This window comes from Corapipo altera, unplaced genomic scaffold (assembly GCF_003945725.1).
Source record: "Corapipo altera isolate COAL_440 unplaced genomic scaffold, ASM394572v1 62, whole genome shotgun sequence".
Classification (NCBI taxonomy): Eukaryota; Metazoa; Chordata; class Aves; order Passeriformes; family Pipridae; genus Corapipo; species Corapipo altera.
Genome location: NW_020884894.1, coordinates 5,717,128 through 5,741,943, shown reverse-complemented (window position 1 = coordinate 5,741,943; position 24,816 = coordinate 5,717,128). Strand labels below are relative to the sequence as shown.

At 52.7% G+C, this 24,816-nt stretch overlaps 2 protein-coding genes across 5 annotated transcripts in view; both read right to left on the bottom strand.

Annotated features, from left to right (window-relative positions):
• Positions 1 to 24,816, bottom strand: part of LOC113948677 (dual specificity protein phosphatase 22-A-like) — a 32,834-nt gene that overhangs the window by 1,108 nt on the left and 6,910 nt on the right. The window contains exons 6-9 of one of the 2 annotated variants that reach the window (XR_003528208.1): positions 23,904 to 23,978; positions 23,322 to 23,493; positions 18,534 to 18,944; positions 15,990 to 15,991 (exon numbers count right to left, since the gene is read on the bottom strand). Coding sequence is in view for 1 of the 2 variants with exons in the window: in XM_027646457.1 (XP_027502258.1) it covers positions 18,747 to 18,944; positions 23,322 to 23,493; positions 23,904 to 23,978 (445 nt within the window). In the remaining variant the exon portion in view is untranslated. Of the gene's footprint in view, positions 1 to 15,989; positions 15,992 to 17,599; positions 18,945 to 23,321; positions 23,494 to 23,903; positions 23,979 to 24,816 lie in introns of those variants that run through there. The other variant, XM_027646457.1, reaches the window with a different exon arrangement.
• On the bottom strand, positions 5,289 to 14,627 carry IRF8 (interferon regulatory factor 8). Of its 3 annotated transcripts, none has more exons than XM_027646451.1 (9): positions 14,611 to 14,627; positions 12,600 to 12,774; positions 11,140 to 11,323; positions 10,062 to 10,150; positions 9,472 to 9,583; positions 9,177 to 9,224; positions 8,069 to 8,455; positions 7,349 to 7,464; positions 5,289 to 6,474 (listed from the first exon to the last, which is right to left on the bottom strand). In XM_027646451.1, exons 2-9 carry the CDS (start codon positions 12,771 to 12,773, stop codon positions 6,298 to 6,300), a joined length of 1,287 nt encoding a protein of 428 aa, XP_027502252.1. In that variant the 5' UTR covers position 12,774; positions 14,611 to 14,627; the 3' UTR covers positions 5,289 to 6,297. The 3 variants fall into 3 exon arrangements, with proteins under 3 accessions (XP_027502252.1, XP_027502253.1, XP_027502251.1); XM_027646452.1 differs by lacking the exon at positions 14,611 to 14,627 and adding an exon at positions 13,217 to 13,590; XM_027646450.1 differs by lacking the exon at positions 14,611 to 14,627 and having other exon boundaries at positions 12,600 to 13,199.

Below are 24,816 nucleotides of genomic sequence, written 5' to 3'. Positions count from 1 at the left end.
AGAGCCCCTAAGCACATGCAAACTCGGAGGGGGGAAGGGAGGGGACTTCAGCCTGGAATTGGTTTCACAGACCTGGTCTCATAATAAACACAAAGTTCTGAACAAGTATCATCATGTTTCTTCTTGTCCCTGTGTTATTTTTGCAGCTGTGGCTTGGGTGGAGCCTGTTTTCATTACCTTGTATCTGGACTTGCAGGAGGAAGAGGTCATCTGTCAAAAATGGCTTCAGAAGAGTAAGTGGCTGTCACGCTTGAGTTTGGGATCTCCTTTCCTCTGCGTGAGGCCTTTTTACAGTGAAATCCAGCTCGAGGAAATCCTGCAACTCCAGCCTCCTCACCCTCAGCACTTCCCACTGCCTACTCTTCCTTCTTTTCAGCCAGCCCCAATGTAGCTGAGATGTCCAGAGCTGATGAGGTGCCTTTGGAACATCCCTCGTGTTGCCTGCACAGGTCTGACTTCATGAGACCTTGGTCTGAAACATGAACCATGTTCCAGCAGACATACAGAGTGACCACCCAAAGCAGGCATGAATTGAAGACTAGTTAGAACACCGAGCAGTCACATCACGGTGCAGGTCTCTCGAGATCTACCAAAGTCAACTCTAGGTGGGTTGTCCTGCCAGATTTCCATCACAAAGCATCATCCTTGATGATAAGAATATCCAAAGGGAGTATGAACCCCTTTGGAGAGGGAGGTATGAGCCCCCATGCAGCTCTCCTACCTTCCCGAGGGCAGGGAGGAGATGTCCTGCCAGCAGTGACCATGCGAAGGAAGCTGCTTCCCATGTTACGACATCCTGGCAGGAAGAGCCCAGAGATGCTCGTCGTGGACAGGCTGCTGTGCTGAAATGGGGCATTGAGCAATCAAACCAGTTGGAAACCCTGGTGTCTAGAAATAAAAAGTGACTGTTTGTTTTCTAACGCCTCTATAGGGGCCCACGCCAGGCGGCGGCAGGTTGGAGGAAGCAGCTGTAGCTGGTTGGTGTCGTATTCCTGAGCAGTTCAACTGTGAGCTGGGACCTGTGATTGAGCTGTGGTTGTCTCTCTGTGCAGAGCACTTGGCCCTTGGGCTGGAGGGAGATGCCTGCAGAGTTTTTCCTCTTTCTCCAGGTTGAATTGGATTAAATACTCACCTTCCTTCTCCCCAGTCCAGCAAACCTGTTCTCCATGCAGATTTGTCACTAGGTAACTCCTCACACTGTGTTTCAGGTGTGTGCAAGGAAGGGGTACACACTAGTTGTCCTCATGGACACCAGCTTCTTATCCTGAAGCCACATGCAGCGGTGCTTTTGGCATTTGGAGAGGGGCATGTCTTGGGAAACTACAGACACGTGTTCTGAACAAGACTGATAATGCTGCAGGATATAATCAGGTTCATTTTCTCCCAAGGAAAATGATTCCCACTGGCACAACTGACTTCTACTCATGAGAAATCTCAGGAGTAAATAAAGTTGACTTTGAACCCAAATAATGTCCCTGAGCCAGTGAGCAAAACATCAGGCGTGGCTACAGCATTTATAATGTTCTTTGCAGCACCTAAAAATCAAAGTGTTCACCATGGAGTAGATGCCTTTATGTTGGAAGACTTTAGAGAAGGGTCTTCCCACATTATTTGCCCTGATTCAACCCTTCTGTACTGGCTGATAGGACGATTGGATAAGCACCTTGCTCCTCTTCAGACATGCGTGTGAGAACAATGTATCTCCTGCAAGTTAAGGTCAGTCTTCCTTCATGCAAACCAAGCTCTGCTCTCCTTCCCATATGAAACCTGCTGCTCCCGAAAACAGGAGTCTGTTAGCCTGGGCATCTCCCAGGAAGTACCTTCCCGTGCCTGCAGGGATTGCAGCCCTCTCTAGAGGAGCAGCAGGTCCTGTTACCTGGATTGGCCTCCCTGAAAAGCAAGGAAATATCTCCACATCAGTCAGGAGTGTAATGATACTACTGCTCCGACTCCAACATGTGCTCAAGGTGTAGGAAACCACCAAAATAGAGCTTTAGGGACAGCAGCCTCTGAGCTGCTCATTCATGCCACCACAATGCTGCTACAGCACTGAGGACCATTCAGAAGAGGGGATGCAGCCTGTGGCACAGATGCTGTATGCAGTGGGTGCATCATTCCCAGTGTGTGGGGATGGCTTCCACAGCCACAGATTTGGGTGACTGTTGGGACTTGCCAGCGGACAAGCCATTGACGAAGAAGAGTCGGCAGCAGGCACTGAGGTTTCACTTCAGTGAGGCAATAGAGAAGAACCCAAATGAACAGAAACCAACGAAAGTATTTGAGTCACCGGTCACCCAAAACCACTAAGCCAGGGCACGGCTGCACCAGCAGCTCACCGGAGCTGCCCGGGGCCAGGCACAGTGCAGGGATGGGTGCCTGGGATGCAGGTGCTGCCTCTGGGTTGGGACACTTACAGACCCCAGCAGCTTCCCAGGCCAGAGGCTTGCAGGAAAAGTGAGAGAAGTGCAGAAATTTCTCCTGCAATTTTACAAAGGCCGCCTTGAGTCTGGGCCAGACCATCCCCATGTGGAAGGAATGCTGTTACCTCAAAATCAGCTCCAGTCTGCTGGAGTTTCAGCCTCAGAGGCTTCCCTCATGATGAGTTTCAGGATGGGGAAATCCAGCTCGGGCCAGGTATTAAGCCCAAACCAAATACTGCTGCAAGTCCTACCTGAGCACTGAGCAAAAGAGACCCCTGCCCACAGTCATGTACCCACTGCATTATCCCTCTTGCACCCCTCCTCTGCCACACAATGCTGTCCACTGTTTCCCTTCCAGTCCCTCCACAGCCAGCAGGTATCTCCTCTTTGGACACAGCTTGGAAGCTGTTTGGGATGGGAGCTGAGGTGCTGGTTTAAGGTCCCAAACCAGGCTCTGGGCTCTGAAACACGATGACAACACTAAAAATAACCAGTGCAACAAAAGGTACCCCCGCTCCCCACGGCTCTTCCGTGGTCTTGAGGTGGAAATTGAAAGAGCCCTGAACACAAAGCAGGTGGCTCCAGGCGAGCACAGAATGGTGGTTTCTGAGGAAGGACTTGGCTCAGCACATCTGGGGAAACCACGAGTGGTGTTTCTTGTGTCCCAGCCTCCAGCCCATCACGTGTTTCACAAGTGGGCACCTGTTGTTCCAACACAGACTACAGTGGGTGCCTTGCTCCCACCTCCCCCTGCCAGGCACCTCACCCACAGGGGGGTGAGTCTTCTTCATGCTCCACCAAGGGCTGGATCAGGATTAAACCCCATGGGGGACACCGTGATGGTCCTCAGAGGAGCAGAGAAAGGCTCAGATGGATGCTGATAGTGCACCCACAGGGTGCCATCCCCACCTCTGTAACCAAGCATCCCATAGGAGCTTACAGGAGTTGGGGGCTCCATTTCACTGGGATCCTGGTGCATCCTCAAAAATTTTGGTCTTCAGCCATCTCCACTCACAAGCACCAAATCCAGGTTCTGTAATGCCTGCAAGGAATGTGCACAGGGACACAGGCAGGACGACAAGCATCCCACCAACATGGTTGCAGCACAGATGCAGGGCCTCCCTTAATCCTAATGTTTGATCACAAAGTTCAAGCTGATTCTCCCATCCCAGGGCACTTTTTGGTGCTGTAAATTGTGTGTTGTCCACTGTGTACCTATAGCTCTTTGGGACAGAGGCTGTAACTGCAGGGGGCTCAGCTTCAAGTCCCACAAGAGCTGAACACTTGATTTTTTTAGGGAGGCTTCACTGTGAAGGCTGAGTTGCCCCCCCCCCCAAAACAGCTGCAGATGTAGAGCCTCTTGGCAGCCATGAGTTGTGGTCAACTCACCTCAGGTCAGGGTCCTCACACCTTGACTGTGTCCTGTGGACACACTCATGCTTGGGAAGGGCTCTGTCATTCACAGAGAAAGGCAGATCAGCAGAGCAGCACTTTTCTGCTACCCAAGTAGAGAGGTCAGTTTTGCATCGACCTCCTCAGCATCTTCTAAGGGGACTCAGGCTCCAGCTGCCTGGATCTCCAGACATCCCCCTCAAAAGTGCCTGCATCCCTGGTGTCTTGAGTCAGGATCATCCCCGTGAAGACCAGTTCTTCCTTACCTGTGCCCCTTGGCAGGGCTGCCCCAGACCACATAGCGGACTCTGCTGTGAGGAAGGAGCTGGAGTTCACCTTTGTCCATTGCTGGGGCAAGGGGACAGTTCAAACATGGTCCTCACCCTTCCAGAACCTCTTGAGGTGTTGTCCCAAACACAGGCTTGAAGTGCAGGCAGGTGAGGGTGCAGATGCTCAGCTGCCCCTGCTGCAACATTGACCTCATCTGACCAAGGTAGATGCTCCCTTCTCACCCTTGGTGGTTCCCAAACACCACCCACCCCCACTAGACCAGGCCCCATGAGAAACCTGGATAGAGAAGTGCCCTGGTTTCCACTGAGACAATTTTTTTCTCAGTAGGGATGAGCAATGGTATTGTGCATCAGTTATTTCTCTTGGTTTTTATTCCTTTTTATAAGTATCTTTTTTTTTTTTTTTTTAATTAGAATCACAGAACAATTTGGGTTGGAAGGGACCTTAAAGCTCATCTCATTCCACCCCTTGCCATGGGCAGGGACAACTTCCACTAGACCAGGTTGCTCCAAACTGGCCTTGGACACTTCCAGGGATCCAGGGGCAGCCCCAGCTTCTCTGGGCAACCTGTGCCAGGGTCTTCCCCCTCCCCTCAAAGGGAAGAATTTCTTCTTTAATTAAAGAATTTCTTCCTAAAATTATTAAACTGTTCTTATCTCAAGGCACTAGGTTTACCTTTTATTTCCAGTTTTCCTCCCCTCTGAAGGGGTAACAGGGAAATGGCTGCAATGTACTTGGCTGCCCACGAGATGACAAGGGGAAAATGCTCCCAACTTCCATGGGAGAGGGAAAAGAGGAAGCCTTTGAGCAGAACCATAAATAGCTGCCCCCATCCCATCCCGTGACCTCAAAGCATTACAGCCCAGGGCACAGAGCTAAGAACATCCAGGTCAGTGCTGTGGCAGATGAGCAGTGACATACATTCATCCTCCCTGGGATGAAGGATCTGCAAGTGATATCCTTTCCTTCCCTCCATTGCATTACAGCATTCTGATTCATCTCTTTCCTGACAGAAGATGAATCTAGGAAGTAATGGAGCAGGATGGAGCTGATAGAGGCTCAGCACAGACCCCACCACAGGTAAGACCAAATTACAAGCAAGTCAGAGACACCAGACTCTCCCCACTGGCTTTGAGATCCCACCCCTTGCACCCAAAAACCACTTTGCAAGAGAAATACAAAATTACAGCACTTTAATTGCAGGGAAATAATAAAAAAAAAAATTACAAAACAATTAATGAACCTCAGGCATAAAATAAATAGGCAGCTTGGTGGCACGCCCACATGTGCAGGCCTGGTTTGTAAGGCACCAGCCCCACAGCCCAGCAGATCCCCAGTGCTGGGGGCACACACAGAGCAGGTTAACAAGGATTTACACATGGATGACGCTGCCTGGTCACGCTTGGGAGAGCCCAACACGTGTGTTTGGGAGGGTGAAGCCAAACTATTCACACTACGCTGCGATCTTTAAAATTAAAGATTTATATATATTTATATAAACTCTGTCTCTGGTTAGGAAAAAATTAAGATTCCTATAGTTCTTATATTCAACATTTACATACAGAATCTCTGCAATAGTTTCCAAATTTCAATACACTTTGTTATGAAAGATAAACCTCATAGCAAAAATAAATCTCATAGCAAAAATAAAGAGGAATTTCAGAAGTTCTCCTTGGAAGGCACACCCTGTCTTCCATCAGCAGGACTCTTTGGAGGGGGAAAGCTGATTCCTAGAAATAATTTCCTAAATTTGAGCATTTTAAGGCTTTGCCAAGATTCACCTCCTACAAAATTACTATTCTCAGCAAGGTCTGGGTTGCAGATCGTGGGGGCAGGTCGTTATAGCTGTTGATTTTTGGTTCTGCTTGACTGGCCATTAACAAAGGCAACACAAACAAAGCCAGCCCTGACCTTCCTGCACAGCTTGGACACTCCCTCCTCCCCCAGCCATGAGCTATAAACACTCCCGGGACTACAAAAAATCATTTTTATCATAAATTGTTTGCAGAATGGACACTGAGCCCCCAACCTACTTGCTCATGGCAATTTTTACTACTGGATTTATACTGACTCTGGACTGGAAACAGCAAAGAACAAAACCCAACTTTTCTTAAAAGGGATTTTAGGCACTCATGGGACTAGTTTGGGTCTAGATCAACCCAAACCACCACACTCTGAGTGCAGAGGAGGAGGCTCAGACAGCAATCTGTTGGTTTTCTCGGAAGAGCGGTCGCTGGTGTGTCGTGCAGATGTCCTGGAAGATCCTGTACACCTGGTCATGCTGGGGCTCATCAGCCATGGGGAGCATGGGGTTGCTGCTGCAGGTCTTCCCAGCCTCCTCCACCACCTGCTTGACATACAACTGCTCCACCTGTGCAAGAAGGAAAGCCATGCAATAAGCCAAGGAATAAAGGAGCAGTCACAGGAGCTCCTCTTAGCAGAGACAGAGGGCGCAAGGACAGGTTTGGGGGTGTCCCAGCACACAGAGTGATCCTCTGGTGCAGACACCCAAGGTAGGAGGTGACCAGGTCAGAAAGTTGTGCAGGGAGGCACAGGATCAGTCTCTGACCATGTAAAGCCCCCTCCAGGACCTCACAGACTTGGTGAGTCTCTCCTTGCTCAAGGAGGGATGCAACACCCTCCTTGTGCCCTCTGTGTCATGTCCCCACTGCTGCAGCCTGGTTGGCCTAAGAGACTCCAGTAACCCCCTGCCCCAAGGCTTTTTGACCCCAGAATTGCTGCAGATCCTCCAGGGAGAAATTTCTGGGCAGAGCCATGAGGACTGACCCCCTCATCCCACCCCCTCCCTCATCCTCCTGAAGGTTCCCCAACCCCACTGCTGCCAACCACAGTTGTTCACCACATCTGATGGCTCATCAGCCTAAATCAGGGATTTACTTCCCCATTTCCCACAGGAAAGGGAAGAGGTCCCAGTACCAAGAAGCAGGAGCAGGAGGAAGAGATGATTTTCTACAGCTGTTTAGAAAAGCTTTTACCATTCAGGAGCTTTGTTTGCAAACAAGATCCACCCAGATCAAGGAATCTGACAAGAAACAGCCCAAGCACCTCTCAGGAGGCTGTGGATAAGCCAACACTCACATCACACCTGCCACCTCACCAATTCAGGCACCCAAATTCCCTGCGGCTCTGGGGTTTGAAATTAGAGCTCTATTCATGGAGCTCTGCTGTCAAAATTCCCACCTTTTCTCAACCATATTACCCTTTTTCCCCCCAACTCTCCATACCTGGACAAGGATGAGCTTACACCTTGGTGGCACAGTGTCTGGGAACTCCTCTCCAAAGCACAGCATGACTCTGCTGTCTGGGAAGCGGCCCTGGTTGTTGTAGTACTGCTGCAGCTCTGCAAGGAGAGGGCAACACTGGGAAGCTGCCAGCCCTGGTTACACAGCTCTGGGATCAACCACCCTTTGCTGTGAAAGGAAGCTGTGGGCTCAAGAAAAGCCACTTTTGTTATGCCAAGACTCCAACTGGGACAAATTTGCCAAGTGACCCAAAACACCAGGTTATTCCTTCCCAGATCTGGTAGCATCACCTACTCATTCAGAGCACTCAGGGAACCCATCAGTTCCTGGGCAGTGATGACTTCAAAGTGCCCCAAGGAAAAAGAGCTCTACCCTTTCAACCCCACTATATGGCCCAAAGGGATCCTTCACTGGGTGCAGGCTCCAGAAATTCCTTATGCATTGTCCCAAGGCTTTGGGATCCCAGAACTGCTTTACCTTCTCCAGGGAGAAGTTCCTGGGCAGAGTCATGGGGACCACCCCCCTCACCCCATCTCCTCCTTCCCCCTCCTCAAGGTTTCCCAACTCCACTCCTTCCCACCATGGTTGTTCACCACATCTGTTGGCTGATCAGCTCAAATCAACTAGTTCAGGGATTTATTTCCCAGAGGAAAGGGCAGAGGTCCTAATGTAAAGAAGGAAGAACAGGAGGCTCCTACAAACCTCTGAAGAACAAGTTGGTGTCAAATATCTTCACCACCTCATCCCGCTCCAGTTTGTTGGGCCTGTCCTTGTAGACCACGGTGTTCCCGCTCCAGAAGACCCTGCCCTGGCACAGCCTCTTGATGAAGATGCCCTGCTTGTTGCTGTGCAGCAGAACACCCCTCTCCAGGTGTCCAAAGAGCTTCCTGGTGATCTGCTTCTGGCGGTCGTTCGGGATGGCATCAGCCGAGGGGAACCGGACGTGCTCCAGGGCATCCGGGGCATAGAGCTTCTCCCCGTGGCCAGAGGGCTGGCCCAGAGCGATCCTGCAGCCCTCAGAGCACGAGGTGCTGACGTGGCCCACCAGCTTCCCGCTGTAGTAGAAGCTGATCACCATCTGGGAGTAACCTGGAAGGTGACGGGCACAGACATCTCATCAGGAGAAGGCAAAGCGTGCCTGCTCCTCACTGCAATGCCCAAACTCTGTGAGGGCAGCAAAATTTCCTGGGAGCAAGTCTCACTTGATGAAGAGACATCTCCCCCAGGGCATTTAGACTGGTACAGTGCTGGTCAGAAGTGAGAGCTCCCAATATCTCAGAATCATTGGGGTTGGAAGGGACCTCTGGAGATCCTCCAGTCCAACCTCCCTACCAAGGCAGGGTCACCCAGAGGAGGTGACACAGGAACACATCCAGGTGGGTTTGGCATGTCTCCAGAGAAGGAGACTCCACAACCTCCCTGAGCAGCTGTTCCAGTGCTCTGCCACCCTCAATGGAAAGAAGTTCTTCCTCATCTTGAGGTGGAACTTCTTGTGGTTTAGCTTATGGCCATAAAATATATGGAACTCCCTCTCCTTGCTGTGGGCAGATCCCCCCACACCAAAGGCACATCTCATCCCAGCATCCCAACATCCCAGCACAGCACCCACACCAGGGCCACAGAACACCAGGTAGGATGTGTCTCTGCTCAGTGTGAAAACCCTGTGGATAATCAGGAGGGTGCAGCACCTCCTAAACCCAGAGCAAAGCCTCCCTCTCAAGGCAAGGAGCAGAGTCAGGGGTACCTTCTGCCACCACACACAGAGGCTGAACCCCAGAGAGGTATCCAATGTCCAGGTGAGGTGCCTTACCTGAATGATACTGCTCATAGCCAGAGTATCCATTCATCAGGGGCAACGCTGCAGGCAGAGAAAGTCAAACTGAGCCTACGTGCCCATTTCCCAAACCCCAATTCCCCCTATTTCCCCCCACCACCCCCTTGGTTTTCTGTCCCAGGCTTCCCAGCTCCGACACAGAAGATGCCAGCAAAAACTCCCAGTTTAGATATTCTTAATAAGAAAGACAAAATGCAGCTGCTGTCTGTTACATATCACTGCACAAGGAGATTTTTCCCACCCCAGACACCACACACTGTCAGCCACTTACCAGAGTTGGGCTGCTGCACCCACCAGTCAGGTATTGGGGGGTTTCTGCAGGTCTCCTGGGGGGGTGAGGGGCTCCTCTTGATGATCCCCAGGTATTCATCCACACAGGGGGGCTATGGAGGACCAAATAACGAGATCAGAGCAGGTTTGATGCCTTGGGCAGAGTTGCCCTCCAGCGAGGTGCTTGCAGCACTCAGAGAGAGTCCAAATGGCAATGCCAGCAGGATGCCAATGAATTTTTTGGGTTGGAAAGACCAAGTTTGGCATTGCCCAGGTTGTACACTCGAATAACACCCTCAAGAGCTACTGAGCAGAAGCAGCTGGATCTGACATGGCTGAGAAGGGGAACAGAGCTGTGACACAGACTCCATCCCCTAGTGAAGGTCTCACCCACCCAGATGCCCATCAGAAGCAGAAGCTTCATCATAGCCACATCCTGATGCTGGCTCACAGGGATGAGCTGCAGAATCCAGCACTGCTGATCCCCAGAGCTTTGCAGATTGAATTTTTGGGAGACAATGCTTTATCAGACAACTTGGCCCATCAGTGCCCCTCCAGCCCAGGTGACCTGCAGCCACAGTGAGGACTTACCTCTTTGATGAGGTCATCGATTGCAGAGGAGCTGCAGTCCATCTCCGTGACATCATTCAGGTTGCTCCCATTGCCAACACCTGCTTTGCCTGGAAGGAGAGGCAGGGATGCAGTGAGGACACACACACCTCCTCTCAACAATGAGCTTTAAAAACCTTTCATTCCACAAAAGTTATAAAACCAAGAACCACACTACTGCACAGCCACATAACAGCACCTTGGAGAGGCTCACAGCCCCCTCCACAGCTGCTTTTTAGGACCAAAAATTAAATTTATAACCCATTGTCCCACTGCACAGCAAGCAGCAGCAAGGCAAATCAAAATTCTGGCTGGTAGCAGAGACAGAGCTAGAGCAGAGGAGAGGTTTGGGGGTTTTTTTGAGCACCCCAGAGACTGGGGCTGCTGCTGCTTCTCTTTTTTTCCACCAGCCACCCCAGTGCAGTCATGCTGCTGGTGGGAACCTTCAGTGCCATTTGCATAGAGGCAGCACAGCCCCCTGTGTGAACAGGCTGGAGGAGACAGAGATGCTAAAGGCAGATTTCCTGACAACAAAATTATTTTTTTGCAAATTTTAAACTTAAATAAAAAAGGAAAAAGCACATACACACACCCCTAACCACAAATAGAGATATACTTAGTGTGACCTGCACCACACCAGACACCACAGCAGCTCTGCAGAATTGCTGCTCCTCCACCAAGAGAGGGATTAATTGCAGCTCCCCACCATCTACACAGGGCAGGCACTGGGAGGACAAGGGGTTTGGGCTCACAAACCTCCCTCAAGCAGGGAAGGATATGGGATTTGCCCCTACAACATCCTTAGGGGATGGAAGCTTACACAATGCTGCAGTTGTCCCCTAAGTAGCTGTTTAGGGGGTTAGAAAAACAAGCCTGTCCTTCCTCCTCCCCTCCTGGCACCACAGTGACATGGGAACATCTGCAAAGCAGGACAAGTAAAGAGACACGGCCCCAGAGCAGGGTCTGGTCAGGAAGCTCTGCTCAGACACAGGTCAGCAGCACGAGTCCCTGGTTACAGATGGACCCACAACAGGGTTCAGTCCTTCACTGGGGCACTCACATTTCTGCTCCTCCTCTGGCACGATCCTGTAGACCTTGTAGGGCTCAGAGATGTCCAGCTGGGACCTGTCTGTCACCTCCTCAAAGTCAGGGCTCTTGTTCAAAGCACAGCGCAGCCGCGTCTTCCACGTGGCCGGCTCAGCTTTGTCACCTTCTTTGAACTTGCCTTTGAAGACAGCCCAGGCCTAAAGCACAGAACAACAACAGAAAAAAAGAGAAAGTAATCCTCCACCTGAGCTCTACAAACCCTCTCAACCCCAAGGAGGAAGAAGCTGGGGCTGCAAAGAACATTTTGCATCTTGCTCTGCCCCTTGCCCCCTCCCAACCATCCCATGGGTATTTGCTGTTTCACTCCTAGACTGCAGACAGATGCACAGCCCCCACACCTGGGGGTGGGTATTTGGGTGTAGGGCAGCACTACCTGCTCCAGGGATGCAGAAAACTCTTTTAAAACTCAGGTTTTAAAAAAGCAGAGGTCAAGATCATAATATGTGGCTTCATCCCTGCACCAAATCGAAATACTGGGAATCTGAGGAATCACTGCTGAAAGTGTTGTTCCTAATAACTCAGTAACACCTCAAATAAAAATCAAAATAAACTTCATTTTCCAGTTCCTGACTAATAAAGGAAAGTTAGTTTCCCTTTAAGATCAGAGCATAATTTGTGCTTTTGGTAGGAGAATAGATACCCTTCAATACCCTTGAAGGGAGATTGCAAAACAGGTATTTTTTAAATATACATATTTTTTTAATAGCTCTTTCTGTATCTTCAGGTGATTAATTCAATGCCATCCTCATAACTCAGTGCTCCCAAAACAGCTGCTAACCAGCTGTCATTGCCCTGAAAGTAAACTCCCTCACCAGTACAGATATTTGGGAGTGGGGGCAGAGGGAAGGGAATTCCTGGGTAAGACCTGACCTTCCTTTTTTAGTAAGGAATTTTCCCATTTTAACCCTAAACTGGAAATCCCCCCTGCTTCAGTGAAATCCTTCCTTCCCTCCTGGCAAAGTCTTTTTAGGTTTTTGGGTTTTTTTATAAATCCAACCTTTTATCAAGAAAAGCTGACAAGTTTAGAGTAGGTCAAAATGAACACACTGAGCTCCTTCTCATGTAAGACCTGGATTCAAATATGATGAAAGCAAACCTAGTTAACCTGCATGAACTGGTTTTTGGTCTCAAAAAGCAGCTCTGGATGGGGCTGTGAGCCTCTCCAAGGTGCTGTTATAGGGCTGTGCTGAAGTTCTTGGTACCAAAACTGGTACCAACATTTGACAGAAAGGAATAAATACCCCCAAAATAGCCTGGGAGACCAATTGCAGGGTGAAGCACCTCCTGCAAGGGTTAGAGATGCAAAACAGACTCATCATGGACACATCCCACCAGTGGGACTCATCAAGGGGACAAAACAGCATCAGAGAGACTGCAACTCACCGAGAAAAGGCATCAAATATCTGCCCCTACCTTGAAAATAGAAGCATCCACCTCCTGGTTGTAGTCCTGCTTCCCAGCGTGCTTCCAGGGGATGCGGAACATGGATTTCTCCTCGTTCTCCCAGATGAGCCCGGGGTACATCTCGCTGTCGATCTGCTCGATCAGCCACTGCCGGAGCCGCCGGCCGCCGTTCCGATCACACATCCTGGGTGGGGGGAGAGGTCCAAGCCCTGTTAGCTCTCCCAGGACCATCCCACCACAGCTGGGGCACAGGGATCAGGCTGGTTTGCCCCCTGCACAGCTGGCAGTGGCACTGCCTGCAGGGTCAAGAAGCTTCTGGCATCTTTGAGAGTCCCACGTGTCAATGTCTGCCCATGGCAAGATGTTGGAATGAAATGATCTTTAAGGTCCCTTCCAACCCAAACCACTGTGGGATTTCATTATTCTATAATTCTGTGACTAAAATACCCACTGTTGCTTCTTTCACAGTGACAAAAATCAAGACAATTTCCTCTGAATTGCTACAAATTCTTTCTCCAGCTCTATCGAAGCTCTGCTCACACAACCAGCTGAATTGGTGCTCTGCTTACTCCTATTTTGCTGGGGGATAAGTCACATAGGAAGCAGATGGATGGGGATTAAAGCACCTGAGCAAGTGACAGCAGACAGGACATTCCAGGGCAGACACAGCATTAGTGATGGGTCTTAGAGCTGTCCCTGGTCTTGGCACAAGGATCTGCCCCAGAGGAGAAGCAGCCCCTCTCACCAGGCACTACCTATTTGGGGAGCAGGTGCTGATTCCAAGCAGCATCCCAAGTCACCACAGGTATGAGGAACACACAGCCAACCTCTGGAATAGAGGGACAATGCCAGGATGGAGCAGGGTAAGGCCAAACCACCCTTGCTGGGGACCTCAGGCCATTTTTAGCCAAAAATCACTGGGTGATTTCATGAAGGACCTACGAGAAAGCTTCTCCACCCAGCTGGAAGCAAAGTTCCAGGCTCAACCCTCCCTGCACCCCCAGTCACCTCTATGCTATGACCTGCAGGAGCTGGTGGCCTGGCAGAAGTGACCAGCAGCCCCAGGATCAGCTCTCTAAGCATTTTGGGCTCACAGCCCCCCTGCAAATTTTACAGGACCCCCTCTCCCTCATTCGTTATTTACTTCTCCATTGGAAGATCTGGGGAGAAAATAAGGCTGTTCTCAGCACAGCCTGAGACACAGCTGCTCCTATGGGCTCCCACCAGCCCTGTGCCACCAACTTCTGTCCCTTCTACACGGCTGCCCAGCAGGACACAGTGATGCCCTTGGCCATCCACAGCACAAACTCTGCTTTTAGAGATCGTGAGAACCAACAGCAACAGCCAAAACACCATCGAGGGCACAACTCTGGATCCCAGCTGGATGTTCCAAAGGACACAGCACAGATCATCCCTGGAGGGATGGGGGTACACAGAGCCTCTCTGGGGGCTCCTGCACCAAACCTGTCACACTAAGAACCTCAAAAATCCTGCTGAAATGGGACTCTAAGTTACCTCATTTTCTAGAAACCTTCTTCTCGTCACTGCCAGAGGCCGCAGCTCCATCTCCGCTCCCCGAGAGGCTCAACAAGCCCCCCAGGCTGCCACCACCCACGCGAGCCAACACGCACAGGACATGGGCAAGGAGACCTCCCCACCTCCCTACTCGGGGGGACCGGCCGCCAGAGGCAGCCCCGAACCATCCCCCTGCGGTCCAGCACCGCAGCTCCAACCCGCCCATCCCGGGCTGTGCCCCGGGGCAACGGGGGCAGCGCTTCCCGCGACCCGCAGCGGACCACAAGGACCGGGCGGCGTTCGCCCCTCATCACCACGGTCTCGAAACCCCCCTGTCCTTTCCCGCAGCCCAGAGGCGCGCGGGCAGTGGGGGTAGGGGTCGGTGTGGGTCCCTGCCCTCCCGCCGCCCGGTGCCGATACCCCCCCGGCGCCGATACCTGCCCGGTGCCGATACCCGCCCGGTGCCGATACCCGCCCGGTGCCGATACCTGCCCGGTGCCGATACCTGCCCGGCGCCGCTCCGGTCCCTCCCGGTCCCTCCCAGTCCCTCCCGTCCCGCTCCCGGTGCCGCACCCGCGCCGCCCATCGCCCCCGCCTTATATAGGGGCCGGCGGGGAGGGGCCGGCATCGAACCCGCCCTGGCGCGGCTCCGCCAATGGGAGGCCGCCTCCCCGACACGGCCCCGACCAATGGGGAGCCGCCCGGCGGGGCGCGCGCGACCCGCGCCGCTTTCTCTAAAGCGCGCGGCCTTCCCCGAAATCAGCTGACCCCCGGGGGGCGGGGCCTCGTGGGAGGGGGCGGGGCGTATCCGGCAGGGGGCGGGGCGGGGCCGGGGTGACCCGCCCATGTCCCGGGTCAGTCTCGGGCCGGTTCGTCTCCGGTGGTGATCCGCACCGGGCTGAGCTCAGCCTCGCCAAGGTCGGTCCCTCCCCAGCCCCAGACCAGCCTTCCCTGTCTCAGATTAGTCCACCTCCAGTTCCAAACCAGTTTCCCCAGTCCCAGACTGGTCCATGCCCAGTCCCAGATCAGTCCATCCCCAGTCTCAGATCAATATCCCCAGTCCCAGATCAATCCATCCTCAGCACCAGATCAACCTTCCCCATTTTCAGACCAGTCTCCCCAGTCCCAGATCAATCCAGTCCCATCCAGTCTCCCCAGTCCCATATCAGTTTCCCTAGTCCCAGACTGGTCCCTCCCCAGTCACAGACCAATCTCTTCTATCCCAAATCGGTCCATCCCCACTTCAGCTCAGTCATGCCTCATTACCAGATTGTTCCATTCGCAGTCCCAGATCATTCCATCCCCAGTCCCAGAGCACTCTCCTCAGTTTCAGACTGGTCCTCCACCTGTTTCCAACCAAACTCCCCAGTTTCCAGCTGGTCTCCCCAGTCATAGATCAGCCCATTCCCAATCCCAAATTGGTCCCTCCCCAGCCCCAGACCAATCTTCCCCATCCCAGATGAGTCCATCCCCTGCCCCCAGTCAGTCTTCTGATTCCAGTTCAATCCATTCTCTGGTAGCTTCCAGTTCCATCCTGGATCAATCCACAGTCCTGGCTCAGTCCCCCTCTCCCCGTCCTGGCCATTCTCACTGTTCCCCAGCCAGACTCAGTGCCCTGGCCGTGCCCAGCTCCCCCAGCCCAGCCTGGCCATGCCCAGCCAGGGCCTCTGGCCATAGCAGAGCATGAAGGACCATCTTCAGCCTGACTTCAGAGGGGTTTTTTTTCGAGATTACCAGATTACACTCAGATTTCTTGGAAGAAAACCATAATTACTCCCATGTGGGTAATACAGAGAAATGGGAAATGTATGGAGCTGCACAGATGGTTTAATAAAAGTAAAGATCCGAGGTGCACAGCCTTTCCTGTCATTTCTAGTAAAGAACGGCTGTAACAGTCCTTGTTTTTAAACACCCAACTGATCCTCATCAGAGTCCTCCCCATGAGATTTGGGAACAGCCAAAAACATCTTTTACAACCAGATACAATCAGGAGGATTAATTCTCTTTTTTGACCAAAAAAAAAGTTAAGCTTGTTTGCAGAGGGTTTGTATCACTGTCCCTCACAACACCAATCCTGCCTCCTCATGCCAGATGGAGACACCCCTGCCAAAAACTGTTTATTTTGTAGAAGTTCTGGCAAATTCAGGATATTTTAAAGAGTGTTCATATAATCAAGCCTCTCCATCCCATCTGAAGACCAAAGACCTGGAGACTGATTGCAATGGAGTGGGGTAACCCTGTCACTTCCAGCTTCATTTTGGTTCTTCCACTTCATAGGCAGCCTGGAAAGGCAAAATCTAAATTCCCTGGAGCGAGGATAAAATAATAACTCCCTTAAAATGGGTTTTCAGGCACTTAGTTTAGGCTGGGAGTGAGATGCCCCATAGCCCTGCCCGTGGCTGGCAAAAGAACATGTGGATGCCTAGGGGGAGCAGCAGAGCCGGAATTTCTCTCGAGCTATTTCCCTGTGTGTGAACAACACCCTGGGAAGCTCATTCACGTTTCAGTGGAGTGATTTTCCTTGCGCCAAAGGCACCAGGTTTCTGGGAAAGCTGATGTGGCACAGGAGAGCTGAGCAACCAAGTGTGCAGTGCTCTTTGCAATGCAGAAAGGAGTGGAAATCAGCCCGGTTTTACCTGCCCCAGGGCTTGCATTCCAGCTCCCAGAAAGCCTAAAGCCACCACAGGTCCCAGTGATGTGGGTCAGAGTGGAAAAATATGTGTATTCGCCTGGGTCACTTCACAGATTGGTTTAGATGCTGTTTGGGCACAGTTGTTGCTGTGATGCCAGGCATAGGGGATGCTGCAGTTTACAGGGAGCAACCCTTGTGATTCCCCAACTCTGGGGGATTTTTCCAAGTTTTGCTTTGGTGCCACAGTTTTTTGGGGAATGTTTGAATCCTGGGATGGGCAGTTGTGGGACAGGAAGGACATGGCCATTCAGGCTGGAGCAGGGACAGCATAGACAGCACTCTGTGGAGGTTATCACACCTACTGCAGACCTAATCTCTGTTATCACCCATCTCCAATGACTTCCTATTAACACCAGAAACCCACTTTCTTCTCTTTTTTCTTCCTGTGTGCAAGTTCCATTTTTCTGCTTCCTGAAATGATAACAGAGGCTCTAAATCCAGTATTGATCCAGTTTGATCAACCGCCCTTCAGTCCACTCCATCAACAGCATTTATGGGCCTTGATCTCATTAATTGCTTTCCCACACAGAGCAAGCTGCAGGCACAAGCCATGGCATTACTTCCATGTGGAATAACAGCCACAGGGACCCTTTTCTCCCCTGAAAAAGGTGTGAAAAGCCTCCTTTTTTTTTTTCCCCAGAATTTTATACATAATGGCTAGACACTGAGTCTCTAAAACTTTGAATTTTGCTGGTAGTTCTCATCAAGAAAATGGGAAACAGGACACACCAGCAGAGCAGTCATGTCAGTCCATCTCTCTATTCCCACTAGGAATACCACAAATCAAGTCCAGCCATCCTCGTGGTTTTAATCACTCTTCTCTTTATTAGGATTTGGGTGAGTCATCGCTGATGCTGTTACACTTCGAGTACCCAGAAGTTTTCATTAAGAGAATTCCTAGAAATATTTTTAATGCCTTTTTTCTCAGAAGGAATTTCAGAACAGATATTTTTGAGAAGCCAAACAAGGTATTTATAGTAAAATGCCAAAGTGGCATGGAAGGGTTGAAGGTTTCCATGAGGAAGGGCTGAATCAATGGGATGAGACCCCTTTCTTGTAGGATGGATAGCGGGAGTCCTGCCAATGAAAGTCCTGGAAATGAATCTGGGATGAAAAGCGGGACATGGTCATGATCTTTTGATTTTAAAAATGCTGTAGGAAAGGGACAGCATTAAACTGGTCCATGGGTTGACTGAGTCCAACCAAGCAGTTGGCTTCTTTTGCAAACAGGGACATTCAGATCAGGCTCAGGGAAAACCCAAAACCTCTCTGGCTCTGGGGATGGAAGCAGTGGGACAGGCAGCCTCCAGCACTGCTGGATTTCCCCACTCCCTGGGGGTGGGTTAAGAAAAATGCCAGACAGATGTTTGCCAAGGACAGGCTGGACCAGGAAAGTCCAAGAACATCGAGGGGCATCTGCAGCCCCCGGAGCCCCCAGCCTCTCTCCCCACCCCTCTGGGTGCCAGATAGGGCTAAGCAGCATCTCCACACCCGGGATTCATCCCTCCCTCCTCAGGGCAAGCTGCATTGGCCCCAGTGTCACTGCAAAGCAGAGAACAAGGTGGCCTCTCTCCATCTCATCCCACTGTGGCTTTCCAATGTCTGCATCACCATTCCTATGCCCCACCAGAGAAGCATCCAGGGATCGAGATACCAGAGAGAGGGACAGGGCTGGCTGCTGCTCTGAGGATGGAAAGTGGCCATGATCCATCGGGAATGGAGGAACAGGACAGAACAAGACACTGTCACCAATTAACTGGCTTGCCCAGGGGTACACACTAAACTGGCAGCCAAGAGGGGGGTCTGCAAGTCCTGTCCCTCCAGCCCTGGAGCCCACAGCCGGTGCTGGCAGCTTTCTGCCCCAGACATGAACCCCCAGAGGTGCTTGGCAAAGGGAAGTGAGTTTTCTGAGCCCCAAGGCCAATGCCTGCCCAAGAGCAGCCGGCTGCTTATCTGTTCATCCATCTGCTGCCGCCAGTGCCACCGGTGTGGCAGGGAGGTGGGTAGGTGGGAGTTGCAGAGTGGAACCAGGAGCTCCCCAGCTGCTGCTCCTTCTGCCCCTGCTTCTGCTGGCCCAGCAAGCGCTGCAGCTCCTCCTGGTCCTGGAATGGGTTCCTGCCATAGTCACGGCGGATCCAGGCACGATACTGTGAGGCAAAAGCCAAAATAGGTTGTCAGGGTCACTGGGGTCTGAGACATCCCTAGGTAGGGAGCAGGACTGCAACAGTTCCAGTGGAAAGCAGCGAGAGCCAATCAATGCCCACTGCATCCCAGCCCCCCCACAGCAAGGGCGAGGGGATCTCCAGCCACATCCAGCATGCAGGAAAATCCCAGTTTCGCAGGAGCTCACACACATCATATCACAGATGCAGTGACTTCCCACATCTGAGTGCTCCCCACACACCCAGCCTGGCATGGACAGGTCTGGAGACCTGGCAGCATCCTTAGCTTCCCACACCGGGACAGCAGCCTTATTTGCTTCTCATTGCCAAGAAGCCGCTGATGTTCCTTGCGTGTCTGAATTCCTGTAAGGAAAGTTTCCCAACTCTTTCTCCCACAGGGACAAGCTGGACTTGCTGCCGCAACCAGCACGGCCAAGTTGGCTCTTGCAAGGTGAGGCAAGTTTGTTGTCAGAGCATGTTCCTCAGCAGTGGGAGCCTGTGGGGCACCTCTCCTCCCCCCTCCTCGCTGCAGCCAGACTGCTCCGGCGGCAGGAGCATCCTGGTGGCCAGGGGCCAGCTGGCAGCAGGCTGAGGCCTGGAGGTGGTTGAGAAGCAGGAGATGTTCCATAGAAATGCTTCCCACTAGTGCTGAATTAGAAACAGCCAGACAGCCCCAGATGGAAGCACCCAAGAGAGTGGGCAGGAATGAGCAGCTCTGCCAGGACCTGCCATGCTGGTTGTCCAGTGCTCACAGGGCACAGGCAGGGCTTTGTCTTCTCCCTGAGTAGTTGGGAACCAGCTGCTCCAGCAAGGACTTACTGGGATGAGTGGTAAAAGCAGGCCCAGCAACACCAAACACCTTAAGAAAAGGATGGAAGGACCTGCAGGTGCAAACGGGGCAGAGAGGGACTGAGCATCGAAGTATCAGAGCCCTGCAATGGAGCAGCACAGGAACACGCATGGGGTGCAGCCAGGGGAACCAGAGGGACAGGAAAGTAGCCTCCATGAGCTGCTCAGCCTTGGCACCCCCAGAGCAAGGTGCCCTTGCTCTGGCTCCGGCTCCTCAGAGCCACTGAGCTCACAGCAAAGATTTGGGATGCAGGACAGCAGGATTGGTTGCTCAGTCCCATCCTGCCGGGGCTGGATGAATCACTACTGAAGAAAGTCTCAGACTGACCCTGGTGGCATCCCCCTCTCCTGCAGTGAGGGAAAGTCAGCTCAGGCAGAGGGGATTTCCACTGGGAATGTCTGGATTTCCCAAATCCATTCCTGCAGACAGTGGGACTCACCACAGATGTTACTCACTTGCCACCTGCAAGCAGAAAGACCTCGAGAGCCAGACCTGTATTCCATGCTAGAAAAGAACCACTGGGAAGTGAGTCCTGAAGGATTTGGGACAGGATTTGGGGCAAGCAACCATGCCAGATACTCATGGGGGAAACATCCTTCCCATGCAAACCATCCAGAGGGATGAAGCTCCACAGGAAGTCCAGCCTGGTCACAGAGGCTTGGCACCCACCAAGGCTCAGCACTCAACACCCAGCCTGGGAACTGACTCCCACCATTCAGTGAGGAGGGAAGGAGCGAGCAGGAGGCCAGGAAAGCACCCTGCTGCTGCTGCTGCTCCCAGGGACTTCCTTTTAAAGCCAGAGCAAGAAGTGGTTACAGCCCATTTCCTCCAGCACTGACCACTAATCCGCTGCCCTCCTCCTCCTCTCTCCCAGCACCAGGAGCACCCAGCCCACCTGGGATGGCACCAAAGGGGGAAAGGCAGCCTGACCATGGTGTGCCAGCACCATGGGGGGGCAGGTCCACCACCAGGATGCCCATCTCTGCCCTCCCTTACATCCACACTGTCTTCTCTGAGCTCACTGACTTCCTTTTCTAATCTTACCCCTCAGCCTGCTGCTGCACTTGGTCCCTTCCTTCCTTCTTTATCCATCTAGCCCAGATAAGCACCATTTGCCAGATTAAAACCACAGCCGCACGCTCAAGGCTTCCTTCCTGCAGCAAGGAGCCCGATGGACAGTCCCAAGGAGCACCTTCCCCATTCCAGCCTCCCAAGGTCCCATCTGAGGTCCCTGCAAAGAAGGAAACTGAGGCACCAAGGGATGCCTGCCCCAGCCCCAGGAGGTGCCCAGGAGGATGGATCTGCTCCTCACAGGTTTTAACCAACAACGGATGAGGCTTTTCCCCTTGAACAGCTTGGCCAGCCCTTATCCAGGTCTGTTCCTATATACTGTGCTTCCAAACTGCTGTTTGCTGGAAGCGCAGTATATAGCTGGGCTAAATGGGGAAATTAAACCACTGAGGCTCAGGTCATGATACCCTTGGTCCTGCATCCTAACGATACACATGGAAAACCACTCTAAAGCCACCAACGGGAACAATGTGCCACCTCCCACAGCCAAGGTAAGTGAGGCAGCTGCTGCTTGGCATGAAGCACAGCACGGAACCCACATGGCATGGATCCCGGGGACACGGTGCCTACAGCACCCACCACCCTGCGGGACCCCCGGCCATCCTTCTCGGCTGACCTGCCTGCCAATCCCTTCCACTGGCAAAGGGGGGAGCCGGGAGCAGCGCGCCGCCGGTCAGGCTGGAGCATCCATCCGGCTCTTCCCCTCCTCCAAATGCAGCTGTGGGTGAGTAATGCCGGAGCACTCCCCGCTCCCAGCCTTTGCCCCCGGGGCCGTGCTGGCAGCAGTCTGCTCAAGAGGGTCATTCCCTCCCCGTCGCTGCCAGCGCAGAGAACACACGGGACTTCAAGGAAAAGGCAGCTTTTCTTAAATCCCACGCTCAGGAAAGCACATCCAAACACCTCCGCCCTTGGCACTGCCTTGGGTATTTCAGGGAAATGCTTGCAAAGCCACTGTCAAAATTTTGAAGTGACGGCATCGCAGCTTCTAAGGGTAAGGGAGGAAAGCCTGGTGCATGTTGAACCCAGTCTGGATTCTGGGGAGAAAGAGGAATAACTCGGATGGAGAGAGGGCAGAACAAACCCCACATCACGGTCTGTGTTAGGACGTGGTCAGAACGTGGGAAAGGCTGGAGAGAGCTGGCCTGGCCAGGGGAAGCCCCGCAGGGAATCTCCAGCACCACGGGTGTTTTGTAATCCCTTGGAGCATTTTCCATTCTCGTCTGCGGGCATTTTTGCAAGCTGGTGATAACGGGGCAGAGCCACATCCCTCATGTGACAGCGCCTGCCCACTACAGCCAGCACCCAGGGAAGGGAACTTGGTGCTGGGGAAGGGGCTGAACTTCGGGCAAATGTCACATGCTGGCACTGTCTCTGTCCTGGGAGGAGAGAAATCCTCTTGAAGGGCTCGACATGGCTGGAGGGACCACCAGGTCCCCTCTGCCATGTGCCATGGGGCCATTGCACAGTGCTTATGGCTGGAGTGCATGGATAGGGGGGCTTTGCCTCCAGGGATGGGATCAGGTTTAGGGGTGACCTGGGCTGTGAGATGTCTTGTACACATCGAGTTGAGGGTTACTTTTTCCTTGCAGAGGTCCATCTGTGTCCCATGTGCAGTTTGGGACCCCTGTCCTTGTCTGCAGACCCCAGTGCTGGGTGAAGGAGTAAGGTCCAATGTGGGAGGCTGGAGGAGAGCCTGGTGGGAGCTGAGCTCTTAAAGGCCTTTCCCTTTGCTTTTGAGGGCTTTCCAGTTCCAAAGTGCAGCTCTGATCTCTGCTCTCCCAGTTAAACGTGCCACTGTCACTCCCAGCTTCCGGCAGCCAGCTTGGCTCAGCTACATCATCCCTCCCTTGCACAGGATGGGAATCCACCCAGCCAGAGCTTTTGCTCTCCTAAAACCTACTGCTCCACGTCATTCTGGGGAGGAAATAGGAGATTTCTCCACCCACACTTGCTCCTGCCTGTCCCTGCCCCTAAAAGCAGAGGACTTGCTGTCAGAGGAAGTCCTGCCAGATCCAAGCACGCCCAGACATCTCGACACTGTTTGCACGAACCTTCCTCCCTCTCCTCTCTCCCTTTCCGCCTCCAGTTCCCGCTGCAGTGCATTCCTGGGAATCAGCCCAGCTCCTTCCTGAGGCTCCCAGGGGACAAGCTGCTCTCCCATCCCTCCCACTGTGTCCTAACTGAACTCTCGAGAAAATAACTGTGGTTTTAAGGTTTGAAAGAGCCTTAAGTGCACTCACATAATATCTAAACACTTCTTTTTTTGGTTTTTTTTAATTTTCTCTTTTGCATGCAAACCCCCAAATCCCCAGGTAATAAATAACATCCCCAAAAGCCAGCTGGGGCAAACAGCTGGTTGTGCAGAGTTGCATGCAAAAGAGCCCTGCCTGGCTGCAAACTCCTCCACCACGTATCTAAGGGGACATCAGGGCAGGACATACCTCCTGTAGCAGGGTCCTCTCGTATTCCTGCAGCTGCTGCTGGAAGCCAGAGTTGGGGCTGACGTAGGGTCTCACAGCCTTGGTGGCAGCCAGGCAGCTCTCCCAGCCCAGCTCTGTCACTGTCATCAGATAAGCCACCAGGATGGTGGTGCTGCGGGAGACCCCGGCCAGGCTGGCAGGGCAGGAGGGAGCAGCGTTATTCCCACTGCTGGAGTTGGTGTGGGACACCCTCAGGATGCAGCTTCTTTTGGGCACCCTGCCCTGATGGGGTGCTAGCAGGGTTCCCTGGGCATGGATTGGGAAGGGGTAAGGAACTCTCTCCCTCTCTCACCACTGCTGGTGGCTCCAAGCAAGTGGCACCACCTTGTCCCACCTCTTTTTGGATGCTCAGGTTGTCAGCGCATGGACCACCCGCCCCCATAGGTCCAGGGAGACCTTCCCTTGTCACCCTCCCACTGTTCCTTCTTCTCCTCTTCTCCCTCCCCACCACAATTAATGTTTGAAGTCGAGGACACCTTTTGGGAGCCCATCCCCACCTCCCAGAGAATTGATGGGGCATGAGGAGGTTCCAGCAGCTCTCACCAATGGACAAGGCAGCCTCCCCCACCAAGCCGGCATTCGTGGATGAACTTGATGCTCTCCTTAAAATGCTGCAGCCTGCAAGGAGAGAGGCAGGAGGTGAGGAGGGGAGGGCTGTCCACCCCTGTCAGGCACCAGGACATCCTGGAAACTGCCGTTGTGTTACTCCCAAGGACTTCCCACTGCCCTGGGGCTACCAGTGTGGGGTGGGAGAGATCCTTCCTCTGCCAGGTGAAGGCAAAGGGGATGATCTTCATCTGCTGGGAAGGAAATGACCTGAGAGATTTCCCAGGGGATTTCCTGCTTCCTGAGGAATCTAGGAAGGATGGTGATGCCATCAGACAAACCAGTTCAGGGAGGACCCCAAGGGGACATCCTCCAGGGAAAGGTGTCATCCTGTGAGTAAGGGGCATGCACTCTCCCACATCAGCACTCATCCTGAGCCATCAGCTCACCTCTAATTCCCAAATGATGTCAAAAACTCTATCTTCCCTCCAAGGGAAAGATGGAAAGATGCCAGCAGGGAAGAAGGCAGGGAGAAGTGTGGCTCTGGAGGCATTTTGCCTGGACGTCCCCTTTCCACCCACGCAAGGGCATGGAGAAGTGCCCATGCCAGGGAGGTAGGGTTGCCAGCAACAACACAGGCATGTCCATGGATTGGTGCCTGCATTCCCAAAAACATAACCAGCTACTGCTGGCAAGGCAGAGGGAGCACATTTACCCAAACCAGCAAAACAAGGCTTGGAGCCAGGGCTTTCTGATGGAGAGCTGGAAAACAGGATAACTAAATCCATATGTACTGATGGGATAGAGGTGGGTGTTTGTGGGAGCATCATGCAGGCTCCTGTGAGACACATCCCCCCCTGCTCATCACTGGATAGGATGCAGGAACTGTTGAGCTTCCAAGATCCCACAC

Bases quoted from the DNA above. Each gene is read 5' to 3' on its own strand.
- IRF8 (XM_027646450.1), bottom strand. From the start codon at position 12,821: ATGGTCCTGGGAGAGCTAACAGGGCTTGGACCTCTCCCCCCACCCAGG. The intron at 9,225-9,471 runs GTAAGTGGCTGA...CTCTGCCTGCAG, and splicing joins GGTGCAGCAGCCCAACTCTG to CGTTGCCCCTGATGAATGGA. The intron at 8,456-9,176 runs GTAAGGCACCTC...GTCACCTTCCAG, and splicing joins CTATGAGCAGTATCATTCAG to GTTACTCCCAGATGGTGATC.